The sequence below is a fragment of the Rhea americana genome, unplaced genomic scaffold, assembly GCF_003343005.1.
Source record: "Rhea americana isolate MKP2758 unplaced genomic scaffold, rheAme1 scaffold_227, whole genome shotgun sequence".
NCBI lineage: Eukaryota > Metazoa > Chordata > Aves > Rheiformes > Rheidae > Rhea > Rhea americana.
In genome coordinates this window covers 110383-129743 of record NW_028186343.1, presented here as the reverse complement: position 1 = coordinate 129743, position 19361 = coordinate 110383, and the positions used below count along the sequence as shown (strand labels likewise).

The 19361-nt window shown below is 47.9% G+C and overlaps 2 protein-coding genes across 5 annotated transcripts in view; one reads left to right on the top strand and one right to left on the bottom strand.

Annotated features, from left to right (window-relative positions):
• PIK3IP1 (phosphoinositide-3-kinase interacting protein 1) overlaps positions 1 to 6214 on the top strand; it is a 7741-nt gene extending 1527 nt beyond the window's left edge. The window contains exons 2-5 of the mRNA XM_085305758.1: positions 177 to 502; positions 2152 to 2337; positions 2463 to 2541; positions 4600 to 6214. Of these exons, the coding sequence (XP_085161884.1) occupies positions 177 to 502; positions 2152 to 2337; positions 2463 to 2541; positions 4600 to 4807 (799 nt within the window). The 3' untranslated portion in view covers positions 4808 to 6214. The remainder of the gene's footprint in view (positions 1 to 176; positions 503 to 2151; positions 2338 to 2462; positions 2542 to 4599) is intronic.
• An 826-nt stretch (positions 6215 to 7040) lies between these two features.
• LIMK2 (LIM domain kinase 2) overlaps positions 7041 to 19361 on the bottom strand; it is a 34030-nt gene continuing 21709 nt past the window's right edge. For all 4 annotated transcript variants that reach the window (XM_085305768.1, XM_085305765.1, XM_085305767.1 and 1 more), the window contains 10 exons: positions 19127 to 19323; positions 18223 to 18409; positions 15680 to 15766; positions 14807 to 14938; positions 14488 to 14544; positions 14235 to 14300; positions 13250 to 13424; positions 11743 to 11798; positions 9619 to 9776; positions 7041 to 9044 (listed from right to left, as the gene is read on the bottom strand). In XM_085305768.1, coding sequence (XP_085161894.1) covers positions 8888 to 9044; positions 9619 to 9776; positions 11743 to 11798; positions 13250 to 13424; positions 14235 to 14300; positions 14488 to 14544; positions 14807 to 14938; positions 15680 to 15766; positions 18223 to 18409; positions 19127 to 19323 — 1272 coding nt within the window. In that variant the 3' untranslated portion in view covers positions 7041 to 8887. The remainder of the gene's footprint in view (positions 9045 to 9618; positions 9777 to 11742; positions 11799 to 13249; positions 13425 to 14234; positions 14301 to 14487; positions 14545 to 14806; positions 14939 to 15679; positions 15767 to 18222; positions 18410 to 19126; positions 19324 to 19361) is intronic.

Here is a 19361-nt window from a genome sequence, read left to right as displayed (position 1 = left end):
ACACCATTTACCCCCCTGCATATCCCCTCTGTACATCCCCATATACTCCTCCGCACTCCAACAACCCTCCCTGCATGCCCTCTCCTTTGCACATGAACAACACCCCTGCAAACACCCTGTGCACACTGACACCCTCCATGTATCCCTCTTGCACACTAACACCCCTCTGCATACAGCAGCCCTCCCTACACCAACGGCTCCCTGCACATAAACAACCCAGGCCACGGCAGCCCTACTTCCATCCCTGGGAACAGGGACCAGGTGTCCCCAGGGCTCCCCTTCGCCCTGTGGGCACACATCTGCCTCCCAGCTGTGCTGTGCTCCACCCCTGGAGCTCTTCCCTTAGCACCAGGAAAGGGCTGTGCCAGCCTCGACCCCTGCACCGTCTCCCTCACCACCGCAGAGCTCTGGCCCACGCTGCGTAAGGTTGAGGTCTGGACATCTAGGATTTGCAGAGATGTTGGTAGAGCATCAGGCTGGGGCGGTTACTGCTGTCTAAACAGTGAGTGCTGAACTGAGCTGGGGGGAGAGGGGGAGGCTAYGGGCAGGGGTGGGAGAACTTGGAAAACAAGAGAATTGAGGGGAAGACAGTAAAAGAAGGAAACCCCAAAGAATAAATTCCTCCTGGGTAATTGAGTGTGTCAGCATGGGAAATAATGTGCTAAGAGAAAAACTCTAGTTGAAGCCTATTTCAGGGAGAGGAGATGTTTGTATTGACCAAGTCCAAAGTAACTGCTACTTTTTGGAGCTATTTGCTTCCCTTTGAGCCCCCTTAAGATGTTTGCACTCCTCTGTCCCTCCGGATTTCTTTCTCTGCATGTAAACACTTCCCCCACACATTCACCCTCCACTTTCTTTCACTCTTCATCTTTTGCCTGCTTTTCCCTAAAGATAAAGCAAAACAAACGTTGCTGCCAAGATCTTCACTCCAAACACTCAGTCCTGCAGCTTTGGGATTGGGGAAGTTGACTGACCTTTCAGCCAGTTCACCATTTGTGTGTTTAAGGAATCTGGCCATTTTTGTGTCTCAGAGTGGGCACCTTTTTATTGTAGCCATCTCCTGCTGCTCTCTTTAGTTGAGCTTCTCTGGCTGACCTGATGCAGAGTAATCATGCAGTGCAGGAAGCCCTGATTTCCTGTCTCTCATTCCCCTTCTGCACTTCCATTTCACATTCTGCTGAGGACACAAAATGGCTGCAGATACAAACCCATGTGGAGGTATTGCAAGCTATGGGGTGAAATCCAGAGCCTACTGAGAGGTGGAGGGAGTTTTCAGGTGTGGATGCATACTGTGAATGGCATATCCAAAAGGTATGTTTTTTCATTTAGGGCTGGCCTGCCCAGGCAGTAGATGTGTTCTCCTGGCATAGCTTTTGCTCTTCTACAGCTCCTATTTAAACTGTGGCATGAAAGAGGAAGCTGTCTTGAAAAATAGATCTCAAGGCTGTTGAGAAAAGGGAATGAATCTGTGCCAGGAACATGCATCCTTGCATACCTTTTGCAGAGCTCTGGCTGAGGAAGGAGTTGGTGTAGTTATGCTAGTCAGTGACTGTGCAACCTGAAGTGTTGCTGTGGGTTAACCTGCCTGCCACGCTCAAGGAGTTTGCTACATGGCCGCAAGGAAGGACTGGGAAAGAGGAATATCCCTGGGTTGTTTTCACACCACCTGGAGTCTCCTTCCATCAAACTTTTCTGTGTCAGSAGGATTGAGGCAGAAGAGAGATAAATGGACTCCTGGGAAGCTTGGGATGGAGATTCTTATCATCTTGTTTGTGTCTGTTCAGTATGATTGAAGTTGCAGCCTGTATATTGATCCATGCACTAAATGAAGTCATTGTGCACCCCCTGGACTAATGCTCTGAACCTGGGTTTTAATTCTGCTGACTCCTGTGTTGTCTGTGGTGGTGCCTCGCACTCCCCATTAAACAGATTCAGATCAAAGCAAAGTGGGGGAAGAATGTGTTTCTTTCCTGTCTTGGTAGGATTTAGGATTTCTGGCAACAGTGGAAGAGGGAACAAGTGTTTTGACAGTGTACGATAAAGGCAGTTAAGTGATAACAGACTAGATCTGTCCTWCTCACTAAGCGTATGTTGCTTTGCAGTACTCACCTTTGCTTAGCATTTAGTATGTCTCTGTTTTCCACCCAACAGATGCTACTTCTACCGCAGCCCCAGTCCCTACAACGGAGGTTGATATTTCTCAGGAGGTCGACCAGGTCTTTGAACCGGCTGATACTTTACCCTCCCGGAGCGAGGCAGCCGCTGTGCAGCCTGTCGTTGGGATCAGTCAGAGAGTGCAGATGAACTCCAAAGAAAAGAAGGACTTAGGGACACTAGGTACGAACCCAGAATCATACACTGGATCCATTCAATTCTGACAGGATGGATTTCTTTTGAAGCTCTGACAGCAATGCCATAGCTGGATTTACAGCCTCTGATTTTGCCTCTTCCTTTCATTACAGGGTATGTGCTGGGGCTGATCATGATGGTGATAATCATTGCCATTGGAGCCGGTATTGTCGTGGGATACATCTACAAGAGGTCAGTGGCTTCTCTCCTTTGTCCAAAAGCTAGTGTAGGCGTGAAACAATCTGTACAGATCAGAAGTCCGAGCTCCTGGAGAGCCAGCCAGATTCTAATGAAAAGGCAGATGGAAGCATAAGTTCTCATACATTACTGATGCTGCAAGAGCTTGTCTTGTCAAACTGGGAAAATAATAAGAATTAATCCAGTTCTCCTTTCAGTCCATCAGTATGTCCCATTTAAACTTTCAAACTGCTCATATATGTGTTTTGTTTGTTTGTTTTTGTCCCTCATGGTGGTTTTCTCAGATGTTTCCAGGGGAGCTGAATTTTAGGTGTAAGCTGGAGGGAGCAATGTGTGAGGTGCCCTCACAGGAACTTTATTTGGTGATCAGAAAAAAAAATCATTCCCCTAGCAGGCCAGCTTCCCCTGTGGTCTTCTGATTCCACTAGTCTAGCTAGCCTTAGGAGAAAGATAAATGGCAAAATCTTTTCTGAACATTTATTGTGTCCCACTTCTTAGCACTTTTATTGGCAAACAAATTATATTTTGCTAAAGCTCGTATCATCTGCTTTGAGGTCACTTTGATTCACCCTTAAGTTATGACTTGTGCAGCCACTTTATTGTGTTGGGCATAAACCTTTCTGTAGCTTAACAGCATTTGAACATCAAAAGTGTTAGTGTTAATAGCAAGCGTCTTAGTTGTGAGAGAGCAGGATTAAGAAATATCGGAGAGCATGGTTGCAAGTGAAAGCCCAGGCTCCCTCTTCCGGGAGTGTTTGCTTTGTATTTTGGCTGTTTGACAGCAGTCTGACACAGCCAAGCAGAAGGAGCGCTTTCCCAAGCTGGGACATGTCCTTATGTAAGTGTTTATAATAAATGTGGATAGAAGAAACACAGGGAGGAGTGTTACATAAGGGGCAAAACACAGAGCGCTGCTTGTCGAGGAATCTGATTCGAGGTGTCGCTTCAGAGAACGCTGTCTGGTGTGCTGGCAGGAATGGCAGCCGCTGCTGCGCGCTTGTAGGCAGCTTTGAAAAGCAGCCAAACTGCTTATGTGCTGACTGGAAACCCCCAGCAGCTCTGCCTGCTGGGGACCACAAGCCCGGTGGGGAGCGGGCGGTGCCTGTCCCACCTCACACAGCATCATCGGCAGGAAGGAGCAATGGTCTGAGGTTGAGCTTWGTCCGAATGCAGCTTCCCTTCGTTGTCCGGCCCCACGCAGCCCTCCAGCGGGCTGCGGTGCGAGATTGCCTTCTCTCCCTCGTTCCCCAGTGCCTGGCTCTCAACGCTGCGTGTCTAAGCTGGCAGGTGTGGGTGGGTGTGACGAGAAGCCCTTAATGGGTTTAGTAGCTCTGTGGCTTTTGGTGTACACAACTTTCCTGGAGACAGCATGCTATTAATGCYGTCTACTTTTAAAGCGAGGCAGTTCTTCAGCTGTACAGTTTACAGAGGTGTCACCTCCCTTGGCAACAGGCTGCAGAGTGGGTAGGTYTGAGGAGCCAGTTATGGTGTAAAGCTTTTAGCTGCAGCCACAGCAAGCAGGGCCAGCTCTAAAGTAGGGTTTAATGCTTCCAGTAACAGATTCATTTGCTACAAAAGTCTGTTTGCTGTAACAAAAGGCAGAATCTGTCACCCTAGATGTATTTGTTCCTGTCAGATGAAGCAGGCTACGGAAGCTCTTCTGCACAGCAGCAGGCTCTGTGCTGTCTCACTGCTCCCCTGGGCCTGCACTAGCCCATGTCATGAGACTATAAAGTRTTAGGAAATAATTGTCAGTGCTGTGGCTTGAAGGAGAAACCTGGTTTTGCAGTCACGGTTTAGCCATAGTTCTGTCAGTGAATAAGCCCGTTTATGAGGGAGGAACAGACACTATTTGGCTGCTTCTTGTAGAGCTACACATGTAGGGTACTCTGCTCACAGCACTGAGAAGCAGGGAATGTTTCTGGGTCTTGTGTGTGTGGAACATCTGTTTGTTAAGGAGCTGAACTTCTTTCTTTCAGCTGCATCGTTCTGTTGGGACTCCACAGAGCAGTAGCACTCACCCTTTGCACGTTTTTTCTTCTAATTATCTAGGGGGAAAGACCTGAAGGAGAAGCACGAGCAGAAAGTTTATGAGCGCGAAATGCAGCGAATCACACTGCCACTCTCGGCATTTACCAACCCTGCCTGYGAGCTTGTAGATGAGAACACAATCGTGGTGCACACTAACGAGACGCCTGTGGAGGACACGCACGACGGTAGCGGCCCGCTTATGGGGCAGGCAGGTACCCCTGGTGCCTGAGCAGCTGGGGCAGGAGAGGTACAGGCTGAGCAAAGCCCCCAGCTTCCCACTGTGTGCGGGGGGCAGTGCGTGTGTTCATTTCTATTTTGTTTTCTTTTGGATGAAAGCCAGATGGAGGTGATGCAGAGGGACAGAGCAATGGGCTGTTCATCACAATCTCTCTGGGGGAACCAGTCAGTGCATGACCAGCTGGGGACTGGTGTGGTGGATCCTGCTGCTTCCTCCCGCCTATCTCCATGGAGTGCCGAGGGGGTAGCAGGGATGATGGGCCAGGTTCACACCTGGCCACAGATCCCATAGTCCAGAGCATGGTCTTGGCTTCCTCTTTTTCTGTTCCTTTCCTGTTGAATGGTGTGCACTGTTACTTGCGTTTCAGCCTAGAACCCCAGGAGGGAGCAGTACTGCAGGGACTGAGGGGAGCTCCACATCAGACGTAGCTAGATAATTACACTCTGATTATAGTTCCTGCCTTTTTGCTTTAGTGACTGAGAGCTGGAGACACTGTCCAGCATCCTGCTACTGAATCTTTTTCTTTTTGAAGGAAGAGTTTATTGGAGGGATGGCTATGGCCAGGAGCAGTATGCCTAGCCCAGTGTCAATTTGGAAAAGCTGTTCTCAAGCTGCTGACAAATCCAGGTCTTCCAAGGCTGAGGCCACATCTCCATTCCCCTGTGGTGCTACATGCACAGCCAGAGTTGTAGGTGTCCAGGCAGTCTCTGCCTCCTGCTCACTTACACAGCCAAGGAAACCAGAAGGCCAGCAGTAGATATTTGTGGAGTGAAGAAAAGTAACCTGCCCTTCAGTTACCTACAGCAAGTTGAGCACTGAGGGTAGCTAGCATCAGCTTCCAAAYTCCCTTGACTTTTTTGGGGGCCAGCTCTGGACCGAGTGGCCAAGCCAGCTGTGGGGGGTGACCCAGACACAGCAGCTCCTGYTTCTGGGGCAGGACAGGGCAGCTGCTTTTGCAAGATCCCAAAGTTGGGGCAGGGCTTCTTGCCYAGCCTCCTTCACACATGCTCTGCTTGTCAGCAAGACTCGCTTGCAGACCCTGGCCCCCTTGGAGTGGTTTTGTAACAACTTTTATCAGCGTTTCAGGGAGTTTGGAAGGGATGGCTGCTGCAGCATCTCCCAGGCGGCACTGAGGCAAGGCCATTTCAGGGAAACATCCTTCCCCCTTTCAGGGGATTCAAGCCATTCAAKTAAGTTTTCTAGCCTTCTGCTGTATAGCTTAGGGACTAACCAGGAACAGCACTTGGCAGCAGGGGTTTTAGTCAGTGTTTGATTCAGAAAAGGGAAACATTTTATTTTTAAATGCCTTTTAATACCATTTCTTTGTAAAATGTTTTAAATACCTCATAATGAGAAGGTGCAGGTTATGCTACCTTGTATTAAAGCTTAAAAGAAAAATGCTGTGTGGACACCTGTATGGGCTGTGGCTCACCTGTACATTCCTGCCTGCTGGAGTACCACCCTTTTGTTTGTTGCCAACTTCAAAGTGAGGAGAGGGAAAAACGCTACTTCAGCTTGCCAGGCACAGAGGTAAATCCYTACGAGCAGTATTTCTACTCACCAGCATGACAAGGGGCAGGGAGCTAATGCCCCTGCTGCCAGCAGCTGGCTTAGGACTGGGACGCTGTTCCTGAAAAGCRGCCGTGGGCGTGCAAGCCAGTGAGCTGCACTGACTAAGCAGGCAGCCCCTGGGAAGACGTGCTCAGTTACGGCCCCTTCCTGCGCTGATGCAGGTTGCTTCTGCTTTGGTGCCTCTTGGCAGCAGCTCTGGTCCTTGGGGGCCGGGTGGACAGAGCACAGCAGGTCACAGGATGCACTGACATTGCTAGCTTTTTCCATCGGTCCTGGCATCGACAAATGCACCTTAACCATGTATTTTGAGAGCGCAGTTACCAAAAAATGGGTTGTATTCTTATCCCTGCTTCAGACCAGATAAGTGGTTGGGCCACTGGAGAGAGGCTTCAGTCCATGCTAACAAAAGCAAACTTAACAGCTTCTTCCCTTTCCACTGCTCCAGGTAGATAGCGCTTAGAGCATTTGCACTGCATCAGTGCTACAAAGCTTCTGTGCAGTCCTGTGAAAGTGGCAGCCGTTTGGCTCAAAAAAGTGAGCTCTTGGATCATATCTAATCGCTGCAGCTCTGATATTACTGTTTTGCAACAACACTAGAAACCCCAAGAAAGCTATAACTTCCTGCTTTATGTACCACAAAGACAACACAGTCTTCTCTCCATAGCATACATTTATTGCTTTTAATTTAGTTAGAACACGGAGCTGTGCAAATCACAGTTCATAAACCCCACCCACACATCACCCAGGACTCTCCCCTTCAGGGGTCCCCTCACAAACCAGCCTGGGAGGGGGAAAGGCAGGGCAAGTCCTATAGTAACACTGAATCCACTGGATCCAGTTTAGTGAGGCTCCCCCACTGACTCACAGCACAAGGAGGCCCCAGTGTTTCTAAAACGCCACTACACAAACTAAAAACATCCCCCTCACACACACACACACCTTTTGCCAGGTGATGGCTGATCCCATGTTATTTTACACAGTACTTTAAATTCATGGGTAGGGGGAAGAAATCAAAGTAACAGTAAAGACATAACACCCATCCCCCACCATTCAATACAGAAGGGGGGGCAGGAAAGGAGCACACAAAATCCAGTTAAACCACGAGGTCTGTGGAACTTAGGAGCAGGACTTGAGCCAGCTTTTTGTTTGGTTCTGCCAACCCATGTGCTACTGCAGAAGCAGCTTATTTCTTCTTCTCCCCCAGGATGGGTGGAGGTGAGTGCTGGAAGACAACACCCCTGCTGACTCCCATCCCTTTCTTCTCCCCAAAAGCAGGGCATGACCCCTACAGTTTCTGCTTGGAGAATCAGCTCAGGTGCAGGAGCAGCTGCAAGAAGGGATCTTCAAAGAGAGTAACTCTCACAGCCTGCAGGGAAGGGTGAGGTAACAGCAACTACATTCTTAGTTCAGCTGCCACACCCAGGAGAATGGGACAATCTCCAGCACTTTCCTGTTCACCAGCAAATCTGTCCTTGAAGTAACCTTGGGCACATACCCCTTTACCGTCATGCACACATGAGGTCTGCACTATTTCAGACCTCAAGTAGGATTCCTCAGCTTTCTGCAGAGCACCTTCTGCCAACCTTTTGGTCACCTCATCTTCACAGGCCTAGGGCACCAGCAATCTTAGCTGTCCAGGGACATTCACAGCAGTTCCACACATTCAGGTTCAAATCCTATCCTCTCATCTGGATTAAGGTCCTTGGGTGGGCAGACTCATTGTGCAGGCTCAGGGTCTGAAGATGCTCAAGTGGCTCATTGTTGCCTGCCTTGTTCACCATCAGGAGGGGCAAGCAGAGCTCAACCTTAGTGTTTCTGGACAGGCTTTTGGAGGTATTCAGAGATAAGAGACAGAAAAAAAAAAACTCACAAAAAAAAAATCATACACACTTCCCCACAGACAAGATGTTTCAGGAGAGCTGCCCAGTTCCTGGGGCATTTCACTCCCTCCCCTGACACACACACTAGAGGCCAAAATCTCAATAGGCAGATGTGGAAAACACACACATGAACACACACACTGTCCTGGTGGGGTCTTTTGCTGGGTGCCTGATTTCCCCAGCTTTCTGAGCATAGTCAGTCTGGGAGAAGCAGTTCCAGAAGTGCTGGTCTTTACCAGGAGTCTCCTAAAGCAGTTCCCTCCCTGGCAGACAGGCCAGGATGGCTTCACAGCTTGCAGCCAAGTTCTAAGGCACCACAGTAAAGCCTGAAAGAGCCAGAGAAACACATTTCTCAAGCCAGAAAAATAGTGTTGAGCAGCTTTCCTAGGTGCAATTGGCAGGAAACAGCCCTTTTCTCTTCTGAAAGATGCCACAAATCCACAGTGAATCAGGAGGTCCAAGAGGAGGGGCAGGTGTGTTGGATGCGGGGGGGAGAGGCAATGCAGCAAACGCACAGCGTGGTGCACCATTAATGCCCTGGAAATGGCTGAAGTGCATCTCCCTCCCTGTCGCTCGTGTCAGATCTCACGGAAGTGGTGCAGGCAGTAGGACGGACTGACTAGGTTGTGTTTTCAGGTAGCTTGTCACGGCTCAGTCCATACTGCACACTCACGTTGTGGTCCARCTCTTCCAGCTCAGATGGGAGGGGGATCGCCAGTTCTCCCAGGAAGAGAGAGAGCGCTTCAAAGCAATCTTCCAGCTTGGAAAAAGTGGGCCTAGAAGGAAAAAATGAGTAGATGTGAGTGGGGAAGCAGAGGAAGAACATCTGGAACAGCTGGGCCAGGTGTCTATCCAGGCCACTGTCCCCTGCAGAGAAGTGTGAACTGGGACATGATCCTTCCCCATTTAGTTTCAGAGACTGCAGAGATCACATCTATCCAGGACTATCAATTTTTACAGGTGCTGACCAGACARGCCTGGCCCTTTTTGAACCCACCTGGCATCAATACTGTCTTGAAGCTACAAGTTTCACAGCTGGAATCACAYGTGAAATATCTGCATTTCAAACCTGCTGCTAAGGACTGTCCCTACTTTTCACACATGAGAAACTGAACAATCACATCTTCTTTACCATCTTCATCTCAGATGTTGCCTCAGAGGTCTGTCATAGACAGCAGTGTCTCCCAAGCTGATGTGTTCTTAGTCGCCCTTCACATGGAAGCCTCTGAGCAGTCCCACAGAAGGTAGAAATACAGCCCTCCTCCATCCTCTGTGCTAAGCAATCCTTCCACCAAGGATGTAAGGACACATCCTCCAGGTTTACAAAGAGTCCTCCTGCCCGAGACCTACCTGCTCTCTGGTTCCAGTCTGCAGCAAATGGCAGCCAGAGGGAAGAAGGCTGGAGGACAGTCAGCAGGAACAAACTTTTCCCAGAACAACTTGACATTAAGGCCAAAATCCAGTGTGCGTGGGAGGCAGTCCGGATCCGCATACACCTGGCCTATGATCTAGTGGGAGAGGAGGAAAGGAACGCTTAAGTACAGCAACAGTCCTGGAGTGCTCATAAGCAGGAGACTCCAGCATCAGGCAAGGGCTTCTTCAAAGTATTAGGGCAAAAGGGAAAGAGCAGAAACACTGAAATTGCATGAGTCCCTCCTAAGGGTGGGGGGAGGCCCTGGCTGCACAATGGATCAAGCAAGGCGCTGAATACGGACAAATTTAATGAGAAATTTTTGCAACACCTGGCAACGTGGCTACAGTTGTGGAGGGAGGCCCAGCCACCTTCTGTTTCTCCCCAGGGTTGTCTGCTGGAAGGTACACAATTGTGTGCATCTTCCAGAGAGTTGCACAGCATCTAACTGCTAGGTCAGCTACTCTGCTGTCTGCTGCTGGGGACAACGCAGCCCCTCTCCATCGCAGGTAACGGACACAACCTGCATCACCATTCCTTCCCTCCCCCTCCCACACAATCCTACCATATCACCAGCAAAGCACTATCCTACAGAGCTTGTGAACCATGCACCATGAATGGAGCGCTCTGCTACTGGCAAATTCACCCCATCCACAGCCAGAAAGGAGAGGGAGGAAAGAACAACCATAACAAATGCTCAGGGGTTGCAGAGCTAGTGAAGGAAAAGGATGGGCGGAACAGAGAGAGCCTGCTGCAGCACTCAGCAATTCCCACTACTCAACACCATACTCCACTGAGGTGCACTCACCACCTCCAGCACTAGGTGCCATCGAGCAAAGCTCAGAAGTGCCAGACAGACACAAGGGCTAGGAAGAGGGAAGGAGCCCTCAGCAGGCAGCTGTAGGGTAATCTGGACCTAGAAAAGGTCAGCATTCCTGCAGTCTCTCACATGCAGAAAAGTATCAAATTTAAAGCCTCATCAGGTATCAAGAAATGGGTGTTCTTATTTATAAACACCACAGCTTTCCTATGCCAATAACTTAGCAGGACAACCAGGTCCTGTAACAAGGCAGTGGAACACCCACTATGTATTCTGGCAGAGTTATTTCCTTATCTAAGTAYGCTACTTCTTTTTTTAGCATCTTTATTTTGGTGACAACGGAAATGCTTACCTGCCACCACCCCTTTGTTTTTTTTTCTAGAAGCARCAATTGTTTTAATCCGTCATATAGATTTTTCAAGTTCCCAAACCCATCACTCACAACCACAACATTCTCTGAGAGGAGAGCCCAGTGTAAATAGAGCTCCAGATGAGGCCACAAAGATTTAGACTCAGATATTTTCTTCATGTCCTTCATCCAAGCATGGAGGAGGAAGCCATGCTGGTCTCCCCTCACATTCCTGAAACTGCTGTGTTATCTGTACACACAGCAACCTTAAAAAGCCACCAGCTATTTTCATTTTAAAACATGTATACGATAGTAGAAATGCAAAGAAAGGGTAGGGTGTTTTTTGCTCTGCAGACAGAAAAGCCTGACAGCAATAAGATCATGCATGAGCTCAGAGATAGCCTAAGCCTACAGATTTCAGGATGAAAGCTTCATTAATCAATCCGCAAAGAGATTTTAACTTCTTTGAAATCAACTGCCACCCAGGATGGAGGCTCTGAATCTGYTGAGGTAATTATACAGCTGAATGTTCTTTTACTGAGGCAACAGGAGAAAAAAGTCAAGTTTTAGAAAACAACTCTGGCAAAATGGACACCAGGGTTCAGTCAGAACCAGCTGGACTTCTTTACAGCTTCTTTTAGTCCAAAAGGAACTTCACTATTTTTTTTTCAGTCCAGAAGGAAACACCCTCTGAGACCAAAACGTTACAAGACAGGCATCTTCCTGGAGGGGACAGAGGCAGAAGGAGCTTGTTTGTACTCCAGCCTAACTCATTGAGCTGTTAAGTCACAAGCTACAGATCCAGCCACCRGGAAATGTCTGATACAATGCGTGGCAGAGATGACAATGGGGAAGGAGAAGCACAAAGATATCACGTAACGACCCAGGCCTTACCTCACAGAGAACAATCCCAAATGAGAAGATATCCACGGTTTCATCATAGCTCTGTCCTGCAGGAAACGTAAGAAATGCAGCTCTATGAGCCAGTTCTCCATCCAACTATTCCAGGACCTGCCAGCAGTATCCCAGGCTTGGCCTCCAAAGCTTAACTAAACCTATTCCCCTGAGGGCCCTACCAACAGAAGATACAGCAGGGCTTAAATCTGGGCTGGGGTGGTTGCCCCAAGATGGGAAATGACGTATGTATGCCAACTGCATCTTCCCACACACAATCACCACATATTTTAACTCTGCTTCTTACTTCTACATGGGAAAGCCTCACATGTCAGAGGTTTGAGCAAATTCTAAGGACACCTCTGGAAAGCTTTTGCCCAGTCCCATTGATTGCTGTTCTCGTGCCTCCCCACAGAGCACTTGAGCTGTTATTCAGCTTCCCCGGCAGTCAGTGAGTGCCCAGTCCCTGCTGCAGTGACTGCAGAGGTAATAAATTACACACTAGCAGCACTTTGAATCTGGGAAAGCATACCGGCTCCTGCAGGCTATTCTCCGTTTATGGACACTCCCCCCTCCCCAGCCAATACTGGAACAACAGCTAGGAGTACAGAGCAGTGAATCTGGTAAACAGCCTTGCCTCGAGAGGTGATGTCAGACTGCTCTCTTGCTGCCTGACAAATGCCAGGTCTGAGGCAGCCTCTGAGAAGCAGGCTCAGACTCCAGCAGGGCCTTGAGAGAAGCAGAACGGAGCAGCATACAAGAAAGCAACACAGAGAAGGGTTGAGTATGCGGGAGAAGATCCATGTCCTCCTGGTACACTATGTCTAACCAGTTAGGCAATGTCACAACCAGCCCAACTGCCCAGAATTGTCAGAAGATCTGTTTGTTATGAGAAAATTGTGCCTGCTGTTTTTCATCCATACCTCAACTCCTGCAGAGACAGTTTTGTCCCTGAGGGATGTGGTTCATCCCTAACGCAATGACTGTCGTATGTCAAAAATAAATTTCCAGTGCCCTTAGACACCCCTGGCCCTGAGGCTCCAGCAAACCTGGTAGTAGATGGCCTCTCCCTGGATCTATGCAACAGCACAAGTAAGCCTCACCGTGGAGTTCAATACCTCCCTACCTCACAAGGACACTCATAAAGCACGAGGCTATTACAGAAATTATTTCAGGTTCAATCTTGTTTCAAGCCTCTTTCTCTTCCCTGGACCGTAGCAAGTTTAAGTCTACCCAGGCCATAGCAAGTTTAGGTCGATTGCTCTCCTGAGGAGTCCTGCTAGGAAGATTACCTCTGCTGGTACAAAGGCTCATCAGGGCAGGTACAGCAAGAGGAAGTGCAGCCAGGCACTTCTGTGTACAAATAAGCTCACATATTAGTAGGTCTAAAACCATATGCTCTAATAGGTTTGACTGTTACTAAGGGATAGGAGCTTTCAGTAATCCTCTCATCTCTACACCTTGTCACAGGCTGGCTCCTCATCTGCATCTGGTATCAGTATCTTACCATTTAACATCTCTGGGGCCATCCAGTATGGGTTCCCAACCACTGTGTAGCGCTTTTTCCTGTCACTCTTGCGCAGCGTTCGCTTCTTGGCAGAAGGCTTCTCCAGCGTGGGCTTTTTTCTCTCCTCCACAATCAGCCGAGACAGACCGAAGTCAGCCACCACCACTGTCTTATCCTACACAAGGGATTTAGTACAAGCCACAGGTTCCTCTCAGTTCCCTTCAAGGGCAAAAGGCTGCAATTCGTGTTCACTACTGACTAYACTAGAAGGGCTACTGGCAAGGTTTCTTGCAGCCAGATGAGTACAACAAGCCATCTGGACAGGTGTAGGACACCCAATTCACAATCCCAACTTGTCTTTTCCTCTCTCCATTGTCTATTTTTTTCCTGTGTGGTCATCAACTCTAATCCCATTAATTTGGCTACACTTGCCAGAGCAAGCTTGGACTTTTCAGACCTTCCTATTCTACCTGGCCAGAAATTAACCAAGACTTTAGGCTAGGTCATCTGAAACCTAGATACCGATCTCATATTCCAGCCATTGAGCAGAGGCAGGGCTTGAGAGAATGAAGCTACACAAAAGCCTTGTGACTTAGCACTTCAAAAAGAGGGAGCACGCACAAGTGCGCACACACCCACACACTTCTGAATCCTGAGTGGCAGTAAAAAAGTCAGCAAGTGGTTCAAAGAACAGTCAGCTGTAGAGAATGGTTCATAGTTGAGATAAGGAATATAGCTGAGCTAATTCTCATATTAACAGGAGATGCTACCACAGGAGAGAAGATGAGAGAGCAGGATGAAGAAAGAGTGAAAACAAATTGGAATATCCTACACAAAAATGAAACTGTAGTTAAAAGGCACCCTGAGCTCAGTTCCACATCCTGACAAAAGAGGGCTCCAAACTGAACATCACATGGAGAAGACCAGGGAAGCAAGAGAATGAGGAGGGAAGCAGCATGCTGTGGGGAAAAGAGGTGTAGCTCACCAACTTGATTAGGCAATTGTGTGAATTCAGGTCTCTGTGAATGATGCACATGGAGTGCAAGTAGGCCTGGAACAGAAGGAGAGAACTCAGCATCAGAGGGTGCCAGACAAACACCTTTGCATTTACAGCCTTCAGCACATCCCAGTTCCTAGCAGCCAGGCAACACTCGCAAGCYGTCATATACCACATTGCTGAAGCTGCTAACCCAGACCCTGAAGGTTTGCTCCTTAACGGGAGGAGCAGTCTGACTCACCATTCCGGAGGCAATTCCTTTGGCAAAGCTGACCTTCTGCTGCCAGGGAAATGGGTCCTGAAAGACAAGTCCTCAACAGTCAGGGAATACCTTACCAGCTAGGTGGTGACAGCTATTCCTTCTTGGCAGAGGCTCTTAGAGCAGTCAGAGAGAGATATTTCAGCCCCAAGAAGGAAGCACTTCCATGCTCTAGGCTCCCTATAGTTAGGGGAAACTTTTCCGCGCAACAAAAACCATAAAGTAGGCATGACCTCAACGCAGCAACACCCTCATCCTAGAGGATGTAGAGGTCTACCAGACTCTCTCAGTACAAACTCACTGCATTGCGGAGGAAGTCCTTCAGGGTGCCCCCCTCAATGTACTCAGTGAGGAGATTCAGCTTCTTGTCCTTGTACAGTACTCCGATGAACTTCAGCACATTCGGGTGATCCAGGCTGCGCATCACTTTCACCTGGAAAGCAGAGATATCCTAGTCCCATAGAAGAGAATGGAACAAGTCCTGACAAATCTTCTGTGGTGATATTTTTACTGCTCCTGCCCCAGAGGAGAGCATTCCAGTCCTAGAAGTCACCTCCAGGGATTACAGAGTGCCCCCAAACCTCAACCTTAAGGCAGTCTGTTACCTATTGCCTCTTCATTTCCATATTGCATGATTAGCCTGATCTTAGCTTTTAAGGAGAAGCCCTTAGGTTTGGTCAATTTTTAAGAGATGACTGCTCTTCAGGGCAGCTAGCTATTCTGTACTGCATGCATCAGGGCTAGAAGAGCAGCACCAGGTGCTTAGTGATCCCTTTAAGCTAAATCTGACCTCGATAAACATGGAAAATTACAGCATGAGGGTTAAACATCGCATGGATATCAGCTCTTACTATTTGTATTTTTGCGCAAGGCTCAAGGGACAAATCCTGTATATATTCACACAGCTCAATTTGCCTTCGACTCATAATGCTTTTTATCATTGAAAAATTAATGAACTGGGAGCTGATGCCGTGTCTACTGCTCAGTTTAGGTGAATCACATTTCAATGCAGCAAATATTCAGCTAGAGTCAGGCTTTTCCCAGTGTGATGCCTCCGTTCTCGCTGCCTGATTCCTGCCAGGGTGCTGGCATGATCACTCTCCCACTGGAGAAGAGAAGGAAGAAAGTAACACCACACTATTAGCTCAGAAACTTCTTGAAAAYTTGCTCCTACCTCTGTCAAGAAAGTCTTCTGTGTTTCCTCATCACAGCGAATCAGCTCCTTCATCACCATCACCTTTCCTGTTGCTTTGTGAGTCACCTGGTGGAAACAGACACCACAAATACAGGGAAGGTCTCAAATATATAGCTCCAATGCTCTTGCAATTCTTCCAAAAAAGAGGGTAACATCTCCCAGCATCCAGAGAGGGACGTAGATGGGAGAAAATTCAGAACCCAGGGAGCTGCAGAAAACAACGTAAAATTTCTCCTTTCAGAATTCAGCAAAGAATTTGTAAGTGAGACAAAAACTACCTAAAGTTGACAAAGTCATACCAGGAGATCAGCAGCATCCCAAGCACCAGAGCTGAAGGCTCCATTTTAGGTTGCACAGGGTTCAGCATGCACACAGGCCACTGAAGCCTCTGACAGCATCAGTTCCATACTTGTGCAAGCCTTGAGTTCCCTTATAGAAAGGGTTTGCTCAACATGATGCTCACATTTTTTAAACAGACTCTAACAGTTATGTTCTGTATCAGCAAAGGCACCAACATTCATTTACATTAGAAATCTGACCAAACAACCCAGAACTACATATTTACAYATGCTTCAGTGCCACGGGGACTCTGGAGCTGCTAGCTTCTGATAAGCTTATCAAACTGATTCTTGTGCAAGCTGAGCTGGGATGCATAGGCTATCCAGTTAAGGTAGGAAGCAGTTGTCTTTCCATGCTCCTTGGGAGTAGTGTATTGCTACCTGCAAGGAAGGTCCCAGAATGGTGGCAAACACCCAGAAATCCACCATAAACATCAGACCAAGACACTTTCTGGCTCTTAAACGTGAAAGCATTTCTAGATACTCAAGAGCTGTTGGCTCTTATACAACCAGTTCCTGGCATTTTGCTGTGTTCTGGAGGCTTCTTTTAACTACATCTCTGCTTGCTCCCACACCCCATGGAAGCAACGTAACGGGGCCAGATTCTGATGAGCAGGTTTTCTTGGAAATCCTCTCTCCCTTCATTTGTTTAGCTTGGACAGCTTAGTCTACCTAGGATCCTTGGATAATTAAACAAGCACCTTCTCTCTAGGAACAGAAGGGAACTATTCTGACCAGATACAAAACTTGCTGCATCAAAAACATTCAATCTGGAGCTCAGGAATGTTGTCATTTCTTTTTGTTCCACATCTTTTAAAATAAAAAGCCTTTCACAAAACCTCCAGGTCTGCAACTCAGAACACAGGACTGAGTTTTGGTATTTAGGAAACTGGTGAGCTCTTGCAAATATTGTGGCATTAGTGCTGCTTGGAATCATCTGACTTAGCAAGGTGGAATATCAATGCATGGAATGACAGAACAACGCAAGAGAAGCAAGAGTACGATATTCTTCTGCTCCTGTCTGGAACAAAGCATCCAAATTTAAATAGCCAGCCAGGGAACACTACACATTTCAGCGACATGGAAGCCAGGGACATCTAATACCCAAAGATAAAAGGAAGTGAAAGACAAAGACAAGACAAGGCTAAGTGTAATTCTTAAGCTGACATACCAGCAAAAATGAAATAAGTGCCATCATTGAACCACAAGAGGGAGATTTTAACTCCTAGAGCATGCACCAGAACGGGATGGCTATCAGGCAATTTGAATGAAAAGAAATGCCTTTGTGCCATTAACTGTGAACATAGATGACAAAAGCATGCAACAGAGGAAAGGTTCTGCTTACCTGGACCTGCTATTTCTCTATGAGCAGAGGAGAAGAGAAATATGCTCATTAGTATAGATCAAAAGCATTGGGTTTGTAGTACTGTCTCACCAACTCTCATGGAAGCATGAGATGGATATGGTGGCTGGACACCTGAAGTTCACGCAGGTATAAGGAGAGAAGTCCCATAGCATGACAAATGGTGATAAGGGGAGCTCACACCACCTTTGGTAACGCAAGGAGAAGCTGCTCCCTGATGCTATTAGAGATGCCAGGGTAAGAGCTCCTGAAGCACCCTCAGTCAAGACTAGAGAGTTTAAATATAAGACAGCAGAATTGCTATGAAAGGAGATTTTAATTCTGAGTCGTGCAAGCCCTGACAGCTACCAGCATATTGACAAAACCACTTAGGCTCTGCTAGGTGTTTGGAGTTGGTTACTACATCCTCCACACACTCCTGAATGTCAGGCTGATCCCACACTAAGGGCAGTGAGAAGTGCTGAACTGAGGAGWTGAATGCACCTCTTTGTAAGAAAGATTCTTGTAAGAGCAAGTTTCCCATTACCCCTACTTCACCCAGATGGYGGCTGCAACACAGGCACTCTGGAGCTTTTAATCTAACCCAAGAGACKGGTGTTCATGGGCAAGGTTGGCATTCAAAAGAGACAGAATCAAACCCATCTACTGCCAGAGACACCCAGGGACAAGGATCAAGACAGAGAAATTGATCTCACTGAACCAGGTGAGTTCCCAAACTGATCATTATCAGCAGGGCAATGAAATGCCACTGAGACAGTGGCAAAGCTTCCTGCAATACACAAACACTGGTGATGTGATCAACGTTTGGGGAGCTCCCTCACCTTGATTGCTTGCCCAAAAAATCCTTTTCCTAGTACTTCGCCATGAATTAGGTCGCAGGGCCGGAAGATCTGCTGGGAACAGCTAGAAGAGGAACGTAGGGATTCAGAGCGACTGATGTCACGGCTCAAAAGGAGTGGTTCCTTTGGAGAACTGGGGCCAGGAGACTTAGAAATGCTGTTACTTCGCCTAGAAAGCAAAGGAGACAGGAAGATCAGGGAAGCTGCTAGGAAGCTTTTGGTTCAACATACGTTATCACTCGCTCCTAAGGAACCAAATTCCAGAGGTGCTTCAATATTCTTCGTATCTCAAAAGCCAGACACTCTCCTAGCACCATGGAAGCTCTTTACAAATCCCCAGTAGCTTCCAAGCCAGAGCTGCCTAACAACAACACATCTTCTGCCCTGTCAGTCAGAGGAGGAGTTCCTGAGAAAGAAGCAGCRGTAAAGAGGCAGCTCTTGCTAGCTCTGAACAAAACTTAAAATGCTGTGAAATGACTGAATGAGCAACTGAGGGCCCCAGTGTAAGACAACAAKATTTCTCCCAATGCTGAAATCCCAGCTCTCAGTCATACTCCCATAMAGAACACCTCTTCCCCCAAACATTTAAGGATGGTAAAAATCTGACCTTTCCATTTTCTAGCTATAAAACTAGGCAACTTTGGTAGCTTAAAAGTAGAGGTCCTTATTTTTATTAATGAAAGACTGCCAGCCTGGAAGGGAACGGAGAACATACATGACAACAGCAGGACCAAGAGCTCTCCACCTCTTTGCCAGTGGTTCATACCACCGATCAGTCATGTCTTTGCTGTTATTTGCAATCACAGAGCCCAGGCACAGTGCAGCCTAGCCAGGCAGCACAGGGCCAAGCCAAGCTAGGTCAGAGGCAGCTCTTCCAAATTTCTACCTGAGGGAACGCCGGCGGAGTGTTCCTTCCAGATTCTCCTTGATGTCCAGTGGAGACAGGGAGCCAGGGGAGATGGGAGATTTCATGTGGGTAGGAAGCCGGGAGTCCAAACGGAGTCTGTCTAAGCGCTGTGAGACAGGGTCATGCTCTATCAGCAGTTGAAGCGTCTGACTTGTCTTGCGAATCAAGTTCTCCACCTGAAATCAAACCAAAGGGCAGGATGATAACAAATAGG